The sequence below is a fragment of the Brassica napus genome, chromosome A9, assembly GCF_020379485.1.
Source record: "Brassica napus cultivar Da-Ae chromosome A9, Da-Ae, whole genome shotgun sequence".
NCBI lineage: Eukaryota > Viridiplantae > Streptophyta > Magnoliopsida > Brassicales > Brassicaceae > Brassica > Brassica napus.
Genome location: NC_063442.1, coordinates 20,332,152 through 20,357,356, shown reverse-complemented (window position 1 = coordinate 20,357,356; position 25,205 = coordinate 20,332,152). Strand labels below are relative to the sequence as shown.

The 25,205-nt window shown below is 37.1% G+C and overlaps 1 protein-coding gene and 1 long non-coding RNA gene across 3 annotated transcripts; both read right to left on the bottom strand.

The window, feature by feature from the left end:
* Nucleotides 1-6,302: 6,302 nt before the first annotated feature.
* LOC106446927 (mitogen-activated protein kinase kinase kinase 1) lies at nucleotides 6,303-9,793 on the bottom strand. 2 transcript variants are annotated; one of them, XM_048740188.1, is made up of 9 exons: nucleotides 8,620-9,793; nucleotides 8,453-8,537; nucleotides 8,313-8,375; nucleotides 8,085-8,242; nucleotides 7,904-7,976; nucleotides 7,751-7,810; nucleotides 7,321-7,437; nucleotides 6,859-7,078; nucleotides 6,303-6,762 (listed from the first exon to the last, which is right to left on the bottom strand). In XM_048740188.1, the coding sequence occupies exons 1-8, from the start codon at nucleotides 9,570-9,572 to the stop codon at nucleotides 6,860-6,862; spliced, it is 1,728 nt and encodes a 575-aa protein (XP_048596145.1). In that variant the 5' UTR covers nucleotides 9,573-9,793; the 3' UTR covers nucleotides 6,303-6,762; nucleotide 6,859. The 2 variants fall into 2 exon arrangements, with proteins under 2 accessions (XP_048596145.1, XP_048596144.1); XM_048740187.1 differs by having other exon boundaries at nucleotides 6,303-6,767; nucleotides 8,620-9,772.
* Nucleotides 9,794-12,103: 2,310 nt separating this feature from the next.
* On the bottom strand, nucleotides 12,104-16,946 carry LOC106450041. Its single transcript, XR_007316754.1, has 2 exons — nucleotides 13,044-16,946; nucleotides 12,104-12,954 (listed from the first exon to the last, which is right to left on the bottom strand). It is a non-coding gene; the product is annotated as an uncharacterized LOC106450041 (long non-coding RNA).
* Nucleotides 16,947-25,205: the final 8,259 nt, after the last annotated feature.

Here is a 25,205-nt window from a genome sequence, read left to right as displayed (position 1 = left end):
GTTTTTTGGTATATTGGGTTATGGGTATTATCCGAACCGAACCCGGACCTAAATGGATATCCGATAGAACCCGAAACATTTATAATAACAAAAAGAACTTCTACCAAATATGATCTTAATTCTTAATATGTATCCAAAATACTTTAAGATATTATTGAACTTCTAAAATAATTATCTATTAGATAAAGGTTGATGGTGGAATGTAGCGGTTGAAACCTAAAGTTTTTTTTATTTTGGTTTTGTTTTCATTAAATAGTGTTTCTCATTTCATGAGAACTTAGTTTTTGTTTTATGATTTCATTTATCTGTTTTCTTTATTTCACTAACTATGTTTATCTTTCGCTTGATTTTGAATGATCACGTTTGATGTTTTTTCTTATTTTTGAATCGATTTTACTTATGTTTTGGCTATTAAAATATGTACAAATCATGTATTTTAAATCTGAAGAACCGATTTCATTTATGTTTTAGTTACAAAATAGGTACAAATCATGTATTTTTAAACCGAAGAACCGATTGGGACCCGAACCCGAAAGTACAATGGGTTATACCGGTTCTTTGAAGATTTACTAACCCCGACCCGAACCCGATATAACCCGAACCGGTCCCGAACCGAACTTTTATATAACCCGAATGGGGTTGATTTTGATAAACCCGAAAAACCAAAACCCGAATGGATAAAACCGAAACCCGATTGGGACCCCGAATGCCCACGCCTAGATTGTATACATAATTGGTCAGCATTTACCTTTTCATTTTTGTATTTAAATTTACTACTTTCTTAGTTTTTTTGAACCAAGTTACAACTTCCTTTTTTGTCAAAAAGTTGCAACTTTCTTGTTTTTAACTCTTTTTTTTTTTTTGTCGACTAGGCCATTTTTGTAACACTAACTCTTTTTTATAATATTTTGAGATTTGCTAATCTCGAAGATATTGGTTTATAAATCCACATTGACAAATTTTGATTTCTCAACGACATGCTTTATATTGAAATAAGTTTATATATTTTACTGAGAGAAACCATGATTTCTTAATTACGAGGCTAATCTTAACAAAGGCGTCAAACAAGGACTCAAAGACAAACAAGGACTCAAACACAATTAAATAAACCGGTTTCTTGAAACACATGTAATTGCCTTGTTTTCTTAAATCTAAATCAAATGGTAAACAATTAATTGTTTGTTAAAGGACTTGTAAGACTATCCACAATGATGGAATGATTTAACACCCTCTTTTTTTTTTTTTGTAACACTACACATCATCTTCTCCCACTTCCATCTAATTATTCAACACCAACTTCATTTTTAAGCTGTATAATAATTTTGCTTAATAAAATTGAACACCATACCTCACTATTTTTAATTAATTTTTTATCTTACAATTTAATAACTACATATTACCTAACTACATATAACATTTTTTATGAATGTGAACCCTGGGCGTGAGTTCAACAAGTGTGCAATGCTCAACAACTGTTATGACATAGGCTGTGTTAATTAAAGCACCTGATCGAATACAAGCAATAAAAGAGAATGTTGAATACTATAAATTTTTTAAAGCATCTACTGATGAGAAACTGATTGGATAAGACATTCATGAAGAGCAGAATACCACATGAACCCTGAATGTTTGCTTTAAAATTACCAGGTTTGGATTTTTTGTTTCTCTCTATGCGTGCTCTGAACTTATTATGGCGTTTACATGCAGAAATGAGATGGAAATCGATCTTAAATATGCAACCAATTAAAGTTAAAATTGTACTCATAACCCAAAAATAATCTAGCCATTACACATGACTTTTGATTGGTACATTAAAAATTTAGCAGCTAGTCACAAAATGTGAATACTGCTATCAATGTTTTTCTCTCCAATGTTCCGAGCCACGACCACTCTATCGTACCTTACGAAGTAATTAATCTATGCCTTAAAACTAACATAGCACAACCCAACTTATATGGATAAATACAAGCATACATTCAGATATCCGAATGATGCCCTATATGTTTAAAGATCACAATCCAAACTTAGATCGTTTCTGCAATGCGTTCAATGTTTTCTGGACGGCACACACAACGTATGTGCTATTTTATGAGTCCCAACAATGTTCACATTTTTTTTTCGCTATTTGATCATATCTTCATTGTTTTGATTAGTTTTGAAAATATATCATATACAGTTAATTCAGTTTTTTAACATTTTGTATGTTGAATAGTTAAATTTCTTTTTATTTGTATATGCAATTTTTACATTACATTATATTAAATTTATATATAGCATATAGTTTATTTATTATAAAATATGTTTTTATATGATACCAAAAGTAGGAACATGGTTAACTTAATAAAGATAAGAAATTTAGTTTGAGGTTATTTTTTCTAATTTTTTTGTAAACTTAATATAATTACTTGTGTATTCAGCTTGAAATATCTTAGTTAAAATGATCAAAATTTTATCATACAAAAATGCATGAGGGTAAAATTTTGTAACAAAGGAAAGTATTGTTATAGGTTTACATCGACAACTTGAAATCGATAGTCGAATCTATGACCATTTTAATATGTCTAATAGTGCAATATTGTATTTAGTAAAACAAATTTAATAATAAATAACACAACATAAATTAGTAGTAAATCCAAAATTAGAGAAATTATGTGAGACACTGTATTCAATAATTTGATTTTTTTTCTTACTTTTTAGTTGTAAAGTTTATAAGGTTAATTTGCTTACAGCAGGGTGATGTCTTGTTAATTTTCAGTTAATTTTTTTTTATTTTGTAATATAAGTAATTGAGTTTACACTTTAAAGTAGTTATAATATTAATACATATTATTTGATGTTCGTAATCTCTATGCTAACTATCAAGCTGTCCTAGGCCTGTTCTTAGATGTGATTCCTGATTAGATAGCAACTGAACTTCTTCTCACAAGAGAAATAGAGTATCAAATCGATCTTATAAACGGTTCTGCCTTACCAAGCAAACTGGCCTATAGAATGAATCCGAAAGAGATCAAGGAGCTGGAGAAGCAAGTACAAGAGTTAATGGCCAAACAGTACATCCTTCATAGCTTTAGTACAAGTTATGCGTAAGTTCTATTGGTTACCAAGAAAGATGGAACATGAAGAGTGTGTGTAGACTGCAGAGAAATCAATAATATCACCATCAAAGAGCACCATCATATCCCACGTTTAGATGACATGCTTGATTAAATGGATCAACCATATTCTCCAAAGTAGAGTTGAGAAGTGGATATCATCAAGTAAGGATGAGAGTAGGAGATAAGTAGAAGACTGTTTTTAAGATCAAGAAAAATATATAAATGGTTGGTCATGCCATTTGGTTTTACTAATGTACCAAGTACATTCATGCATCTTATTAATCAGATTCGTAGATCATTTATAAGCAAGTTTTTGGTTGTGTATTTTAATGACATACTTATCAATAATAGAAAATGTTCAGATAATCTTAGGCATTTAGAAGTTTTGTTGAATATTATTCGGAAGGAAGGTTTATATGCCAACCTAAAGAAGTGCACATTTTTTACTAGCCAGTTAATTTTCTTAGGTTTTGTAGTACGTAAACAAGGACGAAAAGTGGATGAGGAGATGATCAAATTCATTAGGGAATGGCCTATACCAACAACCATTGGGAATGTGAGAATCTTTCATGGTATCCCACCTTCTCTTTGCTGATGATAGCATTTTTTTCTGTAAGACGAGCCCCGTGAATATGAAGAAGTAATGAAAGTGGTCAGGAAGTATGGTAAAGCGTCTGGCCAATGTATCAATTTCGACAAAGCATCTTTACTCTTTGGTAAGCGGATCAATGCGAACAGTAGACAAGAGATTAAAGATGTTCTTGGAATACAAAATGAGGGAGGAATGGGGACCTACCTAGGTATCCCGGAAGACATAAGTGGTTCCAAGTGTAAACTTTTTGTGTTTCTCAAGGATAAGCTAATGCACAGAGTGAATGAATGGATATATAGATGGCTATCGAAAGGGGGAAAGGAAGTGCTGATTAAATCTATTTTGTTAGCGCTTCCAACATACGTGATGTCTACTTTCCTTCTTCCGTTGAAGACATGTGAAAATCTAGCAAGGGCTATTGCTCAGTTCTGGTGGAGTTCAAATCTATCAAAACGTAGAATACACTGGGTGAATGGGAAAAAGTCTGTCTACCAAGAGAGGAGGGTGGGATTGGCTTTCGATTGATCCATGAGTTTAATTTGCCCTTTTGGCGAAGCAGCTATGGAGGCTTGTTCAGTTCCCTGGCTCTTTGGTGGCTCGCGTATTGAAAGGAAGGTACTATAGATTAAGCTCGCCACTAAGAGTAATCTCAGCTAGTAGCCCATCATATGTGTGGACTAGTATTTCGGCTGCAAGGGAGTTGTTGATGCTGGGAATTAGACAGAAGATTCATTCGGGTTATGAGGTCAAGGTCTGGGAAGATCCGTGGATCCCAACGACCCCCGCGAGACCAGCTGTCCTAGTGGCGCCAGTTATGAATCCCAATATGAGAGTGAGCGATCTCATTAATCAGGAGTCGAAGGATTGGGATACGAGCTTGTTGGAGAGCTATGTCAAGATGGATGACATCCCACTTATAAGGAGTTTGGCTATAAGCTCAGCTCACCGTCAAGACACCTTTTGTTGGAGCTACACAAGGAATGGACAATACACGGTCAAATCGGGATACTGGGTAACTAGGAATCTATTAAAGCCAGAGGTGGAAAAGGAGGTTCTGGAGCCAAGTATTACCGAACTCCAAGCCTTTGCTTGGAAGTTGAAGGCGCCTAAGAAGATATGACATCTTATATGGCAATTGTTAACTGGTCATGTTGCAGTTACAAGGAACTTAGCAAGACGAAATATTAGGTGTGATAACTACTGTCCAAGATGTGGAGAACTAGATGAGTATGTGACACGCGATTTTCGAGTGGCCGCCAGCTCTACAAGTTTGGTCTTTATCATCAACTCCAACGAGCCCAGAGATATTCCGAGTTCTGAGTGTCTACACAAATATGGACTATCTATTCTGGAGGAAAAACGCTATCATTGAGCCATAATAGGACAGGGAACCTTATCCCTGGCTAATATGGTACATTTGGAAGGCTATGAATGATAAACTATTTAGGGGGATAGACAGAGATCCTTTGGAGTTAGTCCGATATGCAGAAAGCGAATGTCAAGCATGGTTTGAGGCAAACAAGGTGGTACAACCAGTGGTACAAGACATTAATGCTGAGGAATCCCAAGTCATAAGCTTGGGTAATATTTGTTTGTTAGATAGATCTTGGACAACTTCTGTTCATTTTAGTGGATGTGGATGGGTTTGGATGGACAGTGGTGGGAACATTCAACTTATAGGGACAAGGAACTTCATTCGACAGGAATCAGCTTTGCATTCAGAAGTAGAAGCACTGCAGTAGGCAATGGAGAACATGCTTCAACATTCGACATGCCAGAGCTTTGGAACAAATTGCAAGGAACTGATTGCAATGATAAAGGATCCTCATGCTTGGCCAAGCTTTGCGACGGAGTTGGAGAGGATTGAGACGCTTCAAATTTGTTTCCCGGACTTCAACATCATTTATGTTCCACGAGCGCGCAATCAGACTTCAGATTTTTTAGCTAAGACTGCTAGATCCTTCCATAGAGAATTATTTTTTATTGGTTGTTCTAACCCAGTCTGGTTACCCAGACCACCTCAAGTTTGAGTAATAAAATGGTCTTTTGACGTTAAAAAAAAAAGAAAGACAAGTGGCAGGAAGAATTCTGACACCTGTCCCACAAGAAAATTCACTTAAAAAAATTCAAAACTATACAATACATGTTGCTTACCGTATACAATACTATATAATTTAACAAAACCAAATCAGTATAGAATATATTGGTTTGCATTTATGCTAAAGATATCTAATATATAATATATTCACAAACCAATATACAAGATTCGACAGTTTACCGTGATGAATAAAAATTCCAGTGTACAATACTTTATATATAAAGATATACAATATATAAGATATTCAAAAACATATATATTGTGATATTATAACCAATAATTGCTAGGTTTTGGATAAAAAAAATACTTAAAAAAAACATATTTATATATCATATTATAGTATTAACCATTCATTCTTTGGTTTGCGTATGATTTAACATTTGACATGTTTTTAAAAATAATATTATTTAAATATGATTTTTTAAAACCAATTTAGTGAATTCCTAATTGTAACGGTTACTGATAGTGTGCTATACCATATTTAATAAACTGACTGGCAAAATGGCACACATAAAAATAAAATACAAACATTTTTTCATGAAAAATAATTATCGACAATTCCGCATAGCGCGACACCCACTAGTTAGAGATAAAACCCAAAAGGACACCGGACGCGTGATGTGCACACAGTTACAAATACACAAAAACTCTCAAAAACCAATTATACATTACATCAATAAGTTTAATAAAACTTACAAAACCTATACACTCAAAACACCAAGATCGGCACTCTAATTAATCATTTTCCTAGAAGAACATGGATCTCAAGTTCCCAAATTACGTCCAACATACAACTTAAAAAAAATAACCAACGAATGAGCCAGAAGCAAACCTAAAGGATATGTCTCCTCCATGCAGTTTAGCTCTTGCTGCCCAACTGAACCGTACGTGTGTTGAAGAATCATATCTCGTGTTTCCCCAAACGTTTCTAGTTTCTATGGGGTTGGTCTCATCTTTCAAAAATCTTCTGCTTGCGCCTGCACTTATACATTTAATCATCAATGTTAGATTCTAAAGCTCTTATTTTTGATAAATTCTCCTGAAAATCTTAACAAATGTAGGCAATCTACTACATTAGCCTCGTCTATGGACATGCGGAGATGCTGATCCCAATCCCGAGCCTGAGTATGCTAAGGGCCTTCTCACAAATGGATGGTTCAGCAGCTCAGCCGCAGTTGGCCGCTCTTCAGGGTCCACTTTGAGACATTCAGTTATGAAATCTCGGCCATCGAGTGATAATGTATCAGGTATGTCCGGAAGCACACCCCTTCCGATCCTATACAGGGCTTGAACCTGAGCGTTTACACAAATTTTCTGACATCAACTCTTTTCTTTTTATGGACTGACATACTCTAATTTTATGGGAAAGCCCCTCCATAAAGAAATTAAGAATGAACTTTCAAAATGGAAAGTGTAGAGCAAAAACACTGACGAGACTTGAATTTTAAACTAGCTAACTGCGTAATACACGTGTTTTTGTTTCCACAAAAACACATATAGTCCAATTTTATATGTAAAAAGTTTTGATTACGTACGGGGTTTTCTAGATCGCAGTAGGGGATCTGACCAGTGAGCATTTCCAGCACTGTGCACCCAAGGCTCCATATATCAGCTGAACTTCCATACCCATCAGTACGCTTTGGGTTAATAACCTGATATGTTCAATTTAGAATCAACCTTAGAAGTGAAAATGAATCCACATATCTGTTACCGTATGATTACTACTTGCAGTTATAAACACCATAAAATGAAAACCAATAAAATTTAAAACTAGTTCAGATTAATCAAGCACACGCATAACGGGGGTTCTCAGGTTACTACGTATGCGGCAAAATAGGTCTTAACAACCAGTGTTACACATCAAAAACGAGTCAAAGATCAAACCATTTATGTTCATATGTGTGATAGATTTCTCTATCATAATCAAGAGAGTATAAGGGACTTGATAATCTTCCAAAACAATACCTCTGGAGCCATCCAGAATGGAGTTCCCTTGCAGGACTTAATGTCGTTCAATTTTGAAACCTAAATAACAAAAAAATTGACATAAGCATCAAGAAAAGGGGTAACAAGTTATTACTTTAGAGCAACAAACAATACACATCTATAGAAAAGAACCTTTGCTAATCCAAAATCTGCAAGTTTAACAGCTCCGTTGGCGTCCACCAGTATGTTTGCACATTTGATGTCCCTATATTGTCAGAAGATACAGGAAATGGGGAAAATCAGAGGCTTACGAAAGACTATGACAAGAGAGTTTGCGGAAAGAGAATGGACACATAGTTTCTACTAGTCTAACCTGTGAATAAAACCTTTGTCGTGGAGATACTTCAAACCATCAAGAATTTGTCTAGTGTACGTGGAGACTACAGAGTCCATAAGCTGGTATCTTTGGTAGAGCTTTGAAAGAGACCCCTGGGTTACAAGCTCAAGAAAGATGTACAAATTCGACCCATCCTGCAAACACCAAAAGGCGTTATAAATTACTTTGAAACTGCAAGTGGGACCAGGACGGGATCATTCATACCTTGGCAGTGCCACGATATCTCACGATATTCTGATGCTGAAGCTGGCTAAGCAGTGCAATCTCCTGTAGAAAATGTATTAACAGCCAATGAGACAAACGTATAAGCTATGGATCATAAAACAAAAAAAAGTATATCTCACCCCCTCGAGTTGTTGTATGCATTCTTGTGCCTGACTTCCTTGTTCAAGTAGTGAAACTTCCTTAACAGCAAAGAAGTCCCCATCTCTATATTGAACATAAACATTTATAAGGGCTTTATTTATTTTTGCTGTAGTTAAGAATCTGACTTCAAGTTCAAGAGACATACCCTGAAATGCCTTCAAAAACGGAGCCAAACGATCCTCGTCCCAGAAGTCCACCCTTCTGCCACGACGTGATGATAGATCCACCGTTTGCATAAATGGGCGAAGTATTGGATACAGTGCTTGAGGAGTCACCACCACCTTCGTTCGTACTGAATGAGCATGCCTCATCACCAGTATCCACTTCCTCTTCCAAGGTTTCCTCTCCATTGTCGGAAGTAGAAGAGGAACTTGGCCGCCTAACAATTCCATCCTCTGGGGCGAAATGGGTAAGGAAATCCCAAGATGATCCCTGATGATCAATAGGAGGTCGTTTGGCCGGAGGAGGCTTAAGCACCGGTGGCCTTACTCCCTTTATACCAACATCACTCTGATTTGGAACAAGATAACCTCTAGACTTTACAGTGATGGTCGGTGTTCGCACAAGACCACGCTTGTCTTCTCCTGCACCACCACCAGAAGCAACATCACCGTGATTTGGAACAAGATACCCTCTAGACTTTACAGTGATGGTCGGTGTTCGCTCAAGACAAGGCTTGTTTTCTCCCATGCCACCATAGCTAGGAGCCGCTTCACTCAAACTCGGAACAGGAAAATTGTGAAGATCGAGCTCGAAAGACTTGAACCTGTTGATAACATCTGAAGACGAACGCTTTTTGCAAGCTTCCCAGGCGTCAAAAGATATAGCCAAATCATCAGGGCCAGACAAACCAAGGGACTTGTAAATCTGATCCATCTCTACATCTCCACCTCCGAAGATTCGGAAACTGGTGCGATCTGGCAACTCCAGAGAGCGCGTCACCAGAGAAGCGGAGATATCTTCAGCTGACCAAGTGGAAGTCGACGCTGCGTCATAATTAATATGCTTCAAGGCGTCACGGCGCTCTAACCGCCTTGTCGGCGTTTTATCCCCTCTTCTACCCGACGATTTCTTCATTCGAGCTATAATTCTATCCATAACCACCTAAATCCATACGCAAAATACTTGCAAGTTTTTGAATAAGACTTGACCGCACCTCTCTTACTCGACTTCGCAAATTTTCCTGCTGACTTTCAGACCGAAGAATGGGCAAGACCCGACGGCAAAGAGAGAGCGAAGAAGAAATGTAAAACAAAAACACGGTGTTCCGTGGACTAATTGGAACGGGGGGGCTCGTTTCTGCTTTTTTTATTCTTTTTTTTTTAACTTGGGGGGGCTTTTCGGTGGGTCCCACTAAAGTCTTTGCTCTTTTACGCGTTGAGGTTCAGCTTCACTCGGTGGGCCTATTAAACTGGGTTTTTCTGCCCTTCGATTGATTTTTGGTAACGAAGGGTGATTTTTGGTAACGAAGGGTACGACTAGTTTCTCTGCTACTATCCAGTTTTTACGGTTGATTGCAGTTGTTGGCGTTATACAAATTTAAACCACTTTAAACTATTTTAAGTTGCTTTAAACTTCTTAAATTCAAAAGCTAGTTCCAGTTAGCGTTTAAGGTTGCGAACGATTGCGGGAGGATAAATTTATTTTTTCTTTTCTAAAAAAAATATAAATATAAAAATAAAAATAAAAAATAAAATTGAAATAATAGAAATACTAAAATATATATATTATATTTCAACTGATATTATAAATTTTTAAAAATAAAAATATTTTCTATAATTTTTAAAAACTTAAAAATATAATTTTATAAATCTAAATTTTATATTTATTATAATATTATGTTGTTTAATATTTTTATAATTATATAAAATGAAAATATTGTTAATTTATTTTTTAACCAATGTTGTATTTAGTGGTTTACCAGTCATAAGTATCCCGCAAACGCACCAATTTCTAACCGCAGTACCAGTCATACAAATCTCTTAAAACCGTTTAAAACCGCAACCACCCGCATCCGTTGACTTATGAGAAATTGGATGACTTACGAACATAAGTCAGCCGTTAGTGATGGCTGATTTACAGATTTCAGACTGATTTAGGGGGTAACAGCTGACTTACGAACACAAGTTACGTCTGACTTATACATCAACAGGCTGATTTCTTGAAAATTTGGCTGAGTTATAGTTAAGAAATGGCTGAGTTATGTTTTGCCGGCAGATTTAATGATCTTCGCCTAGCTAAGTTACTTTTACGGCTAACTTATGGGAGGTTGTTACGACTGAGTTATATTTAATCAGTCGTAACTAGCTGGATTAACAGTAATCTCAGCTTAATTACGGCTGACTTATTAGAAAAAGATTAATTACTAGAATAGCATTCATTTAACTGCTGATTTATTTGACAATACAGCTGATTTTTTTTATTTTTCATCCTAATTATGGTTGATTTATTAGCAAAAGATTAATTACTGAAATAGTATTCATGTTTTAGATGACTTACGTTGTACTAGATGGCTTGTTTATTGAGGCTGAGTTATGTGTTCGTTTGGTGAGTAACTTACCGATTTTCCATGTCATCATCCATGTCATCAGCTCTTATATGCCATGTCATTACTAATGTTACAACAGTAAAATAAGGGTCTATGTTATTCGTCATTTTTCATCTTCTTTATCTACCTTCTTCATCTTACTATTCATCTTCCTCTGAGATCTTAAGGATCTGGTAATTATTGTTTCCGCAACTGGGTCTAAAAAAACATAGATTAAAAAAAAAATTGGAAATCTGAGACAGATCTACAGCAGTCGTCGTCGTTTTCGATGATGATCGGTTAAAGAAGAAGCTTCTTCTCCTCCAGTGTCATGAATGGTGGTCCGGCATCCTGCTGCTTCCTCTCTCATTGGATTTGTCGTCTTGTGGAAGAAGAAAGACTCAAAGAGAGAGATGAAGAAGCTAAGTCCCGTAAATTGTAAGAAAATGAGATTGTTCAACAAAAACAATAAGAAAAGGAGAGAAGATGAAGAAGAAGATGATTTTGAAAGCTGATTTTATATGTTTGATGACTCAGATGATGCGTCATCTAAATTATGCAGACATTACGGCTGAGTTATACATACGTTACGGCTGAGTTATGCATACGTTACTGCTGAGTTTAGCTCGAAACTATAATCCAAAATTTTAAACTTTAAATAATAAAAAATATAATGTTCAAAAGATAAACTTTATAATTTTTATACTTTATAGTTACTAGAGATTTTTCCGGGCTACGCCCGGGTTATTTTCTCATATATTCAAGGTTGAATTAGTGAAATAACCAAAACAAAAAAAACAAAATTAAATTTGTAGAGAGAGATAGGAAGAGAAGAGAGGAGAGAGAATGAGATTTTGGTTACTTGGCAAATTTTTGTTTTTGGTATGGTTATAGACTGCGATTTCTGTATATTCAAATTAAATTTAGAATATTTATAATTTGTGTGTTTTAATATAATTTTTCACTGATACTAATTACACTATATAAACTATTAGAAAAATTTATAGTTTTTTGTATTGTTTTGGTAATAACAATTTTGAAATTATTGAAATTCTATTTTTTTTCCAATATCAGAAAATACACAAGCTGGTAATTAATCTGATTATATCTGATTATTTCTGAAATGATAATAAGTGTTTTAAAAAAGAAGTGTTTGTCATATGGGATTGTTTTTTTATTTTATTCTGAGAGACTTCAATGGATTTTTTATTTAAAATACAAAGACAAAAATTAAGAATTCGTAAATATTAATTAGAATCTATATACTGTATTCGATTTTAAAATGAGTAAAATTTACTTGGAGTTGTGAATATATATTATTTGCAAATCAATTTAATTGCATAAATGATTAACACCCTTAAACTTTTGATAAAATAAGATAAGATTCAAAACTGAGCAGCGAACCAACATATGCGTCTATTTTGAGATTTTCTATTTTGAAATTTTCTATGGATCCATTTTTAACTCTTGAGATAGTTTAAAAAACATATTATTTTCAAAGCTTGGAAGCGAACCAAAAGCAAAGTGAGTGTAGGAAATAAAAGTCATCTAAACAATATAATAAATAGCTCAAAGCCACAAAGTCTGTTGGCTAGCGAGCCTCTTCCTGGCTTCTTCTATTTTGGTAAGCTTACACCCTAAACCCTTAATAAAGCACATTCAACACTTTGACCCTTTTCCTAGCGTGAACACATTCCTCAACCTTGTTGCAAACTCATGTCCTGTTGAGTCTTGTATGTGGTGGTAGTCTCAAAGCTTCCCTTAAGCTTCGCACGGTTTCTAATCACACCAACATTCCCTCTGTTTCTACCTCCAGTCACCATCACAACATTACCGAAATCTAACTTGATGAACGCAACAATCTTGTTCTCCTCCAGGCCGAGCTTAATAGTTTGTCTGGAAAGAGATGCCCTTTTGTTTGAACTGGATAGTTCGAACCTTGCAAAGCTTATACTGTAAAGAGGAAAAGAAACAAATCTTATTTGTACACATACATGTCAAACATTACTCTAAATTATATCAAGAGCAAGAGAGATCAAAACCTTAGCTTCTTCGTCCCTGATGGAGTGAAGACGGAAACGTCCCTGATGGAGTGAAGACGGAAACGTCCCTCGCTATCATAGAGAAGACAGAAATTCTCAGAGAAGAAATACAAATGCACCACCAAGTTTGTCAAGCATCCAATGTTTTGGAGCATTGAGCCTTTTCATATGCTTCTTTTAACCTATTGCCTGTGTAATAACCGAACATAACACATATGTTAGAGCTATACAAATGATATAGCCAGTGATACATGTTCCATTGAGATCTAAGTAAGCCATATCTAAAGACTAATATCCACTAAATGATCCCAACACCAGAGCCTTCTAAAACTCTTCCCATGAAAAGAAAATTACTAAAGAAGTATCCTATGAAGCCAGTATGATGTAAGGTCAATCTAATATTTTCAGACTGAAGTCAAATAAAGAATCTGAAAAATAACTCACTTTTGCAAATGATATGAAAGCCGACCAGCATTCATGAGGGACTGTCAAAGAAAACACACAATCAAAGGGTTAAGTAAAGGAATGAATATGTTATTAGCAGGATCAAGATTCGAACAGGGTAGCTTAATACTCAGGAAACGAAACAATACCCCTTTTCGTCCAACTTCCTTATGCGATCTGACCTGTGGAAATTGCACCAACCATAGCAGCCACGTTGGATAGAGAACCAAACACAGAGTACTAATACATGGACATGATATCAAAGTCAGGCAAAGAATCAACCAGACAGCTCTAGACAGAAAAATTGGTTAAGTACCTCAGGTCCTCAGCAACAGTTAAACTGAGATCCTTAGTGATTGCAGCTTGTGTTGGAGACTACACTGGACCCAAAAGATACAAATCAGTCACAACTTTTGACAAATTAAAAAAAATTAAAAAAGTTTGGAATTTTCTTCTTACAGTGAAACTGATGGAATATGAAAGAATAGGGATAGAGCTGTATCTGATAACTTGAGGTGAACCCATAATACTTGATTGTCTTGAACCGATCCGGTACACCCTCATGTGTGTATGAAAGGTCATCGCAGATCATTCATGGCCTCCTCTGTATCACTCATCTTTTGATTCTTGACTCTACATGAGACGTGTCATCACTATAAGGAAGAAACGATGATGAATCTTGTGAAACAATGAGATATGTAGATGGCTGCACCACTATATATGGTATGGAAAATTAGGGATTTGCAAAGAAGATGGGAAGAGAAGTAATTAAATTCGAGTAGTGGGAAAGTTGAATGGAGTGACTTAATGGTGAAACTTAATATATTTTTTCAATGGTGGAGAAAGCGTTACATATAGTTATGTTTCTGCAGTGGAAAAGAGAACAATATAGAAGACGAAGAGCTGTTTTCAAAAAAAAAAAAATATGAAGAAGAGAGTTCGAAGGAGGAGCTTGTGGTGGGCTCCGTAGGAAGTTTAGTTCATTATAAGCAATTCTGATTTTGTGGGCTCGTTTTGAAAATTCAGGTCCATTATTGTGTGCCTAACAAAAGCGTGAAACACTTAAAATCAAAGTGATTACACGTGGAGCCCACTCCAAATAAAAGAAGAACGTGAAGCCCATAAGTAATTGAAGCCAGTCTGACGTGTCCAAATGAAATGTTCTGATTGGAAAAATATTTTAAGTGACGTGGACACCCTAAAGAGTAAGGATATTTGGCTTTTAGTATTGTATATATACAGTTTTGAAGTTCAAATTTTGAAAAAGATTTAAAGTTTTAATATTGTGTTTAGAGTTGAAGGAATGATTTTGTTCTCGCCCAAAATACGAAACGTCGTGAAACAAATTACATTCGACGGCTGAGTTATTGGAACATTACAGATGGCTTATGCTATTCAGATACATTACGGCTGAGTTATGCATACTTTACAGCTGAGTTATGCATATGTTACGGCTGAGTTTAACTCTAAACTATAAACCTAAACTCTAAACCTAAATCTTAAACTTTAAAATAATAAAAATATTAGATTTAGTGTTAAAATGATAAACATTATAATTTTTATAACTTTATAGTTCTATAGTTTAGGGTTTGAGGTTTCAATTTAAAAACAGATTAAAGTTTTAATATTTTGTTCAGAGTTTCAGAGTTGAAGGAATGATTTTCTTCCCGCCCAGAATAAGAAACATCGCAAAACAAATTACACTTGATGGCTGACTTATAAGAATATTACGGCTGACTTATACCATTCAGATACGTTACAGGTGAGTTATGCATACTTTACGGCTGAGTTATGCATATGTCACGGCTGAGTTTAACTCTAAACTCTAAACCTAAATCTTAAACTTTAAAATAATAAAAAAATATTAGATTTAATGTTCAAAAGATAAATTTTATAATTTTTATAACTTTTTAGTTCTATAGTTTAGGGTTTGAGGTTCAAATTTAATAAAAGATTAAATTTTTAATATTGTGTTCCGAATTGAAGGAATGATTTTGTTCCCGCCCAAAATACGAAATGTCGGGCTGAAAGGTGTATCGATCGACACCCTGTTGCGTCAACGCTCCCTGGAAGGTTCATCGATCGACAACTCATTAGTTGTATCGATCGACAGGCTGAAAGGTGTATCGATCGACACCCCGTTGTTGGAATCGATCGACAGGCTGAAAGGTGTATCGATCGACACCCCGTTGTTGGAATCGATCGACACTTTCTCAGGACCAACAAACGACAGCTAATAACTTAGATCTGGTGATAGATAGTCTAAAAATATGGAAGTTGATCGACTGTTCTTATTGTTTGAGTTCTAAAATATCCGATATATGCTTAGTATCTATATCTCTATAATCATGATTGTTTGAATAGAAACCCTAAGTCTAATGTTTTCCATATCTGTCTTAAAACCCCAATCAATTAATAAACATTTATTTGCTCACAACTTTGCTATTTACATTTAAACATGTTTGTCTAGCTTAACCACATAACTAGTAGATCTATTGTGTGCCTTAGCTCCCCATGAAACCGATCCCTAAGTACTGGAACTCGACCTCTTATTTGAGAGAGTACAAATCACTTATAGGGTAATTTGAGTGATATCAAATTTGGCACCGTTGCCGGGGAGCTTCGATCGTCATTAGATCAAATTTAGTTAGGTTTAGGTTTTTGTTACTTGCAAAAACTTATAAAACAATTTCTTGTCTTTTCAGGTGCATGTCTAGCAGTACCAGAAGCAACAAAGAACAAACAATGCTCTTTTCAGATCATGCCCACTTAGAACGCTCAATCCGCAAAGAAAAATGCACCGTATCGATCGACAGTAGCACCCGTTGTGACACCCCCGATCATAGATAACCGGAAATGACAAGGTCGATGTTCCCTAATGGTCGACCCGAGGTTCTCGAAATAAATCCGATTGCCTTAAACCAACAACCAAACAACACAGACGCTCATATCGGATATTACTCTAGGCTTTTCAACCCGATAAAGCAATATTCGATAGTTAGTTCGTCCCGGACAAGGACTAATATCATATGAGAACTCGTGATTTATAAACATCTTTTATACATTATTTATTTACTTTAAACATCTTACAAAGTGTTATAGTTTTATCCTATGGCCTATTGCTCAACAACGTTTTAAGTAAATATACATCAAAAGGTACGTTGCAAGGACAACAAAATACTACCGCTGGTTGTCCGTTCCTTCCGTCCAAAAAGTAAAGTGTCTCCCGCCTAAGGGTTACCTGCACACACGAATGAGTCATGAGCAACTAATTTACTCAGTGAATCTAGAATCACAACACAATCAATAATAAACCAAACAGTTATCAAATGCATATACATGATCATGCAAGTACTAGTACTATACTTTAATATCAATCATCATTGTGAATTCTTATTTTAAACATCACTTCCACAACACCCGCCCGTTACCATACTCATATTATACAATATATATACTAGACCCGAGAAACCACTAAGGCTAACCAAGACTAGTGAGTTAGCATCACCATCATTGTCGAATGTCCGGTATGAACAATCCGACACTGCATCATCATGCAGTACACGGTCTCCAGGGAGCTACCCCATCATCGTGTCTTCATGACCTTGTTCCGTTCGCAGAACCAAGTCATGGTAATGCGGGGGCTTTAGGGATAGTGAATATAACAAGACTTCACATGATTTTACTTCCATAATTATTCCAAAATTAATCCATAATTAATCATTAATTAATCATAATTAACTCTTAATTAATCCTAGATTAATCCTTAATTAATCTCATATTAATCTTTAATTAATCTAAGATTAGTACTTAATTAATCATGATTACTCCTTAATTAATCTCAGATTAATTCTCAATTAAACCAAAATTAATTCTTAATTAAACCAAGATTAATCCATAACCAAAACCATGATTATTTCATTATTAAGATTAGTACTTGAGAACAAGTACTATGATTATGATTAACCTCACTTTAACCTTTTGATTAATCTTCAAGTGTAAGTGTTTACACTAAGTAAACACAATACACTTCTTAAAGGTTTCAAAGACTTTACTATCTAATTGAGACACTACAATTTAAAGTCAATCATGTACTCATTCATTATCTATCTCATTTTCTGTCTAGACTCACCTAAAGAACAGTCTTGAAACTGGCTTGGACAAGACTTGAGTTCCTCTTGAACAAGGCTGAAAGGACAGGATGGGACTAGCAAAGCTCCACACCTTAGCAAGACGAACTGAAGGACTAGATGGCCTCAGCTGATCCTCTTCTCCATGGTAAGCTTGCGGCTGAACTGATCAAAGAGAAAGATCAAGGCCTGATCATGATCTGAACTGAACTAGGTCTAGGTTTTTATTTAAAAATCTCACCTTCTGATCTTTCTCAAAGCAACAGACTGGTCTAGGGTTGAAGATTAGATCACCAAGAATTTTTTCTTGCTTTATTTTCCTAATTTTCTCACTGATTTTTCTGTTCTTTTTTCTCTCTTTGTGTCTGAAATTCTCTAGGTTTTTCTGTAGGTTTCAGAACGTGGGAAGCAGCTGGAGGAGGGTTAAATACAAGCTGTGGTTGCTTCACCTGAGGGTTTAGCTCATAACAAAGCATGGCTAAGAGCAGACAGTTGGCAACCTGCTTCATCATCTGCAGCACACTGTCCTTTCCTTCCCATGAAGCAATCTCCAGCCAATCAAAATTAATCAAAGAGAAAGGAAACAAGCACACAGGCAGCTTGTGATTGTCATGTGCCAGATACTGAAGAAGCTAGGTAAGCAGACAGGTGCAAGTCATGTGATTAAATACTGAGCAAACAAGCTGGTGGAAGACATGAGTCTGGTCCAAAATTAATTAGGCAGCTGGTCGATCATTCAAATAATTTTTCAACCAAATATTCCTTGTCCTTGTCTCTCGTCTTGTTCCCAGAAAGTCTCGTCCAGCTTAATAAAAATCCGACCAAAATATTTAAGACTCGGCCAAACTATCAAGTGAAGGTCTTTCGACCACAAGACAGTCCCGTCGAGAAATTAATCTACCGGGTCGATTTTTATTTTTATTAATCATGGTCGAACTAACTAAAAACTGGTTGAGCGGGATTTTTCTTTACCAAAAATTTATTGGCTCGTGAGGGTTATTACACTCTTCCCCCCTTAAAAGAATTCGTCTCCGAATTCTCAAAATACAAGTGTACACCCTTTACTGGACGACTGGGGTATCTGAGAAGAGTTCTAGGTAATCAGCTCAGAACTTATCTTCATCCTTCCATGTTATAACAACTCTTTGTCACTTTTCCCAAAATACTTGAACTTGCGAAATTTCCCTATTCTTCTATTTATTGAAACGATGTTTGCCTATTCGCAAAGGACCTTCAGGATAGGTGAGGTTAGGTTGCAAGTTCTCTGGTCGCTGCGGCTCGACCATATTCGGATCTGATATATGCTTACGCAGCATCGATACATGAATTACTGGATGCATAAGCATATCGGGTGGAAGTTCTAGTCTATAGACTACTTCTCAAACTCTAGCGACAATTCGGTATGGTGCCTTTGCTATTGCAGCGGATCCGGGTTCTAAGGTTATACTAAAGGCGTTACTCCTAGATGGTGGCAATCCCTCTAATGCCTTAAACACGTCCTCATATTCTCTGACTACTGGTATTTCTTCCATGTTCTGCTCTTTCTCGTCTTCTACTGGTCCAGCAACTAAGGTCACTAAGTATACTTCTTCACCCTTCTCCAAAAGGTTTTCAATTCTCAGTGCTAACACTAATGACGCTCCAACACTAGGTACTATGCCATGGTAAGCTAAAGGGGGTTGGGTATCTCTCTCGAAAACAATCTTCCTTCGACCACAATCAAGGTGAGCTCGGTAACTTGACAGCCAATCCTTTCCTAAGATTACCTCGTACCTCTCTAATGGGAGAACTAACAAATGAGCCGGAAAAACCATATCTTGGATAATGATTGGAACTCTTAGAATACAACCTTCACTTTCAAGAACTTGATCTCCGGGAGTTAGAACGGGAATGGATAAATTCACCTTAGTGAATTCTCCATCGAATCATGATGCTACTTCGGGAGCTACAAAACTATGTGTTGCTCCCGAATCGAAAAGGATGTGGGCGGATATTCCACCCACAAGCAAAGTCGCTGACAATAATTGACTTTCCCATCAATTACTTACTCAACAACTTTTATACTATTTTTTTTTTATATCACCAATTTACCAATCATTTAAAAATTATGCAACACTCAATTGGTTAGGAAAACAAACCTGAAATCGGACCCTGAGGTGGTCCGGATGGTCCTGGTAACTCTAAAGCGTAAGCCCTACCAGCAGTGGCTTGACGCTTTGCAGGAGGTAAGGGTAAAGGTGGGTTAACTGGTACAACTGGTTGAGCACTCGTAACAACAGGCTGAGCAAGATGAGTGTGTGGACATAATGTCGCGTAATGTCCTCGCTCTCCACACGTGAAACAAGTAATGTAAGATGGTTCAGCCGATTGGAACTGTACCACGTTCGGACAATCTCTCCTAACATGGCCCAGCTGGCCACAAGTGAAACAAGTCGGGGTTCTAGGTCTAGGACCTCCAGAATGACCTCCCTGAAAAGCTCTACCTCCTCGTCCTTGCAGCGTAGGAGAATGTGGCTGAGGCTGACTTTGAACTGATGGACGTCTAGGTTGTGCAGAATGGCTAGAAGAAGCTCTCTCAGCAGCAATGGCCTCCTCCACGTTCACAGCACGCTCAACAAGATCATCAAGCCTATGAAACTCTACTGCCTCAAGTCTGCTCCTGATATATGGGTTAAGTCCTCGAAGGAACTTACGGATAATCATCATCTCGTCCTCCCGACCATAGTGGACATACTTCCTGAGACGGGTGAACTCTGCCTCATACTTCCTAACAGATAATCCTCCCTGAACTAGCTCCATGAATTTAATCTCCAATTGATCACGGGCTTCCGGTGGGAAGTACTTTCGAACGAACGCTGTACGGAAGTCAGTCCAACTCAGATTAAAGTCTCCAAAGTTCCCCTCTACGCATAACCACCAACTGATGACGTCCTTCTCCAGATAGTAAACAGCCACGTCCTTCTTGAATTCTACCGGACAACGGGTTGCAGCAAAGTTCTGCTCGAGATTGTGCAGCCATGCATCAGCTTCAAAGGGATCAGTACCTCCCTGGTAACGCTTCGTCCCCAAGTTCTTCATAATCATGACTATCTTCAGAAAGTCCGGATGAGAAGTGGTAGGTACTGGAGCTGGCTGAGTACGCTGTGCATCACGTTGTGCATTCAATGCTTGATGTTGCAAATTCACCATCTCAGCCATCAGTTCTAGAAGTGCTATTATAGCTGGATCAGTTGGCGCTGGTTGAGGTTGTGCTGCCGGAATAGGTGCGGCAGGGCCGGTGGAATATGAGCGGCAGGAGATGCAGGAGCTGCGTAATGATCTCCGTGCACTGGACTATCGTGTACCACATCCACCTCGATGTCCATAAAATACTGGTCTGGAGAAAATGGCATGTGCACCGGCGTCTGATTATATGACCCTCCAGACGGGTCAGTTTCAAAGCTAGATCCCGAAGGTGTAGCATCAAAGCTAGCAGTCGGAAGTGGTGTCGGAGTAGATGGCGGCGAAGAGTCTGAAGATGATGAAATCGAAATTGGGAGGTTTGGACCTCCACGGCGTCCAAAGAGTGCTCTTCTCGGTGGCCTCTGCAACGAAAGATCATGGTAAGTTTCTATCCAGGTCTATCTATTTCTAAAAGAAGGAACAAACCAGCATATCCTAATTATCCTTGCGACACATTTTTGACTCGAAAATTATTTGAAACAAGTCTCATTCAAGCATCGTATAACCATGCTCTGATACCACCTTTGTGACACCCACGATCATAGATAACCGGAAATGACACGGTCGATCTTCCCTAATGGTCGACCCGAGGTCCTCGAAATAAATCCGATCACCTTAGACCAACAACCAAAGAACACAGACGCTCCTATCAGATATTACTCTAGGCTTTTCAACCCGATAAAGCAATATTCGATAGTTAGTTCGTCCCGGAAAAGACTAATATCATATGAGAACTTGTGATTTATAAACATCTTTTATACATTATTTATTTACTTTAAACATCTTACAAAGTGTTATAGTTTTATCCTATGGCCTATTGCCCAACAACGTTTTAAGTAAATATACATCAAAAGGTACGTTGCAAGGACAACAAAATACTACCGCTGGTTGGCCGTTCCTTCCGTCCAAAAAGTAAAGTGTCTCCCGCCTAAGGGTTACCTGCACACACGAATGAGTCATGAGCAACTAATTTACTCAGTGAATCTAGAATCACAACACAATCAATAATAAACCAAACAGTTATCAAATGCATATACATGATCATGCAAGTACTAGTACTATACTTTAATATCAATCATCATTGTGAATTCTTATTTTAAACAACACTTCCACAACACCCGCCCGTTACCATAATCATATAATACAATATATATACTAGACCCGAGAAACCACTAAGGCTAACCGAGACTAGTGAGGTAGCATCACCATCACTGTCGAATGTCCGGTATGAACAATCCGACACTGCATCATCATGCAGTACACGGTCTCCAGGGAGCTACCCCATCATCGTGTCTTCATGACCTTGTTCCGTTCGCAGAACCAAGTCATGGTAATGCGGGGGCTTTAGGGATAGTGAATATAACAAGACTTCACATGATTTTACTTCCATAATTATTCCAAAATTAATCCATAATTAATCCTTAATTAATCATAATTAACTCTTAATTAATCGTAGATTAATCCTTAATTAATCTAATATTAATCTTTAATTAATCCAAGATTAGTACTTAATTAATCATGATTACTCCTTAATTAATCTCAGATTAATTTTCAATTAAACCAAGATTAATTCTTAATTAAACCAAGATTAATCCATAATCAAAACCATGATTATTTCATAATTAAGATTAGTGCTTGAGAACAAGTACTATGATTATGATTAACCTCACTTTAACCTTTTGATTAATCTTCAAGTGTAAGTGTTTACACTAAGTAAACACCATACACTTCTTAAAGGTTTCAAAGACTTTACTATCTAATTGAGATACTACAATTTAAAGTCAATCATGTACTCATTCATGATCTATCTCATTTTCTGTCTAGATTCACCTAAAGAACAGTCTTGAAACTGGCTTGGACAAGACTTGAGTTCCTCTTGAACAAGGCTGAAAGGACAGGATGGGACTAGCAAAGCTCTACACCTTAGCAAGACGAACTAAAGGACTAGATGGCCTCAGCTGATCCTCTTCTCCCTGGTAAGCTTGCGGCTGAACTGATCAAAGAGAAAGAGTGATCATGATCTGAACTGAACTAGGTCTAGGTTTTTATTTAAAAATCTCACCTTCTGATCTTTCTCAAAGCAAAAGACTGGTCTAGGGTTGAAGATTAGATCACCAAGAATTTTTTCTTGATTTATTTTCCTAATTTTCTCAGTGATTTTTCTTTTCTTCTTTCTCTCTTTCTCTCTGAAATTCTCTAGGTTTTTCTGTAGGTTTCAGAACATGGGAAGCAGCTGGAGGAGGGTTAAATACAAGCTGTGGTTGCTTCACCTGAGGGTTTAACTCATAACAAAGCATGGCTAAGAGCAGACAGTTGGCAACCTGCTTCATCATCTGCAGCACACTGTCCTTTCCTTCCCATGAAGCAGTCTCCAGCCAATCAAAATTAATCAAAGAGAAAGGAAACAAGCACACATGCAGCTTGTGATTGTCATGTGCCAGATACTGAAGAAGCTAGGTAAGCAGACAGGTGCAAGTCATGTGATTAAATACTGAGCAAACAAGCTGGTGGAAGACATGAGTCTGGTCCAAAATTAATTAGGCAGCTGGTCGATCATTTAAATAATTTTTCAACCAAATATTCCTTGTCCTTGTCTCTCGTTTTGTTCCCGGAAAGTCTCGTCCAGCTTAATAAAAATCCGACCAAAATATTTAAGACTCGGCCAAACTATCAAGTGAAGGTCTTTCGACCACAAGACAGTCCTGTCGAGAAATTAATCTACCGGGTCGATTTTTATTTTTATTAATCATGGTCGAACCAACTAAAAACTGGTTGAGCGGAATTTTTCTCTACCAAAAATTTATTGCCTCGTGAGGGTTATTACACCCGTTCTTCGACTGACACTCGCCTTCCACCGTCAACCGAGACTACTCTTCCATTGACCGCCCATACCCACCCAACATCGGTTGACATTTCACATCGAACATCGATCGATACTGAGCCGCGAGATATGGTTGCGACTATAGTTCTAATTTAGGACGCTACTGGAAACTTACATGACAAGGAGAGTTGTAATAACCCTCTTTAAAGAGTAAAACGCAGACAAGGAAAAATCTTGTAACAGCCGAGAAAATTACTCAAGTAAGTGGAAGTCGGATTGATCTTTTCCCGTGGATGTTTGTGGATCCCGAGGTATATAAGAAAAATTTAGAAAGTCTTAGAATAGTTTTCCATCTGAAGAAATAAATTCTTCAGGAAGTTTAGTGGATTGAAAATGCTCGCGGTTCGGCCTAGAACGTCCTAGTCGGACGAGAAAATTAATCGAAAATTTATTATAAGGCCTTAAGGTAGGAATGACCTTAGAGTTATTTTAGAAATGTTTTGGTCTAAGAAATCTAGGTTTTTGTCAAGGAGAAACATTTCCGCCAGCTCGGATCAGCTAATAACACGTTCTGGACTTAAATACGGCCCATTCGGGCCCATCTACGATGTGTTAAGCATATCCGGAAGCTTCTGGAGGATGCAGCTGTTTGTCTACCTCCTTAAGCATCTAGACATGTGTTACTCCTTTATTGGAGAATCCTCCAAGAAGCTCTTGCTTATGTCCTATTGGTTGAATTGGTGGTTGGCCACAAAACTTGTTTTAATTGGACAAATTTGTCGCTGCACACCAATCTCTCTCCAATTGGTTGCATGGGGCACCCAAGACAGCTCCTGCTTGTAACCCACGACATATACCTTCTCTTGAGCTCATTCTCCAGCCTATAAATAGCAGACCACCCCCTTAGTCATTTCTCATGCTTAGAACCCTAACCATAGCAGCTTGAAAAAGTCGAAACCCTAAGGTAAAATGTTTTTGTCTTTAGCTTTCTTTTTATTTAGATTTTTTTTTTAATTAGAACTTGGATAGCCTTTCTTATCCTACCCTTCCTGTATTTAGATTTCTAAAGCTCTAGAGTTTTCCGATAAAAGTTTAAAGTGAAGCCGACCGCGAGATAGAAGCGTTTCCAGTCCGAAACTTTCATCTAAGTGTTGAGGTGAGTCTTGGTTATGGGTTATGATTGTTGTGTGTGCGACTAGCACCTGCAAAATACGAGTATTGGTTGATGCATTGCTAGGTTGCGCGTTTAGATATATAATGATATGATAATGATTGATGTTTGTGAAAGATATTGAGTTATATCGTCGGGCCTCGGCTCGAGGGGTATAACATGATTGTGATACATTGATGTTGTGTTGCATATACTTATGTCATTGCATTATATTGTTTGGGCCTCGGCTCAGATAATATAACATGTTTGATCATGTCTTAACGGGGAAACCCGTAAATCCACGGAATTGATCCGTGAGAGTCCGACACTCGGGTGGAGTGTCGTGAGAGTCATTGGTGTCCACTCGGGCCCGTGCCTTGTCCGGGGCCTTACCA

Excerpts from the sequence above, each read along its gene's own strand:
- LOC106446927 (XM_048740188.1), bottom strand. The coding sequence starts at position 9,572 with ATGGATAGAATTATAGCTCGAATGAAGAAATCGTCGGGTAGAAGAGGG. Across the intron at positions 8,538-8,619 it reads GTTTTTGAAGGCATTTCAGG|AGATGGGGACTTCTTTGCTG; the intron begins GTATGTCTCTTG and ends TGTTCAATATAG. Across the intron at positions 7,438-7,750 it reads CATTCTGGATGGCTCCAGAG|GTTATTAACCCAAAGCGTAC; the intron begins GTATTGTTTTGG and ends TGAACATATCAG.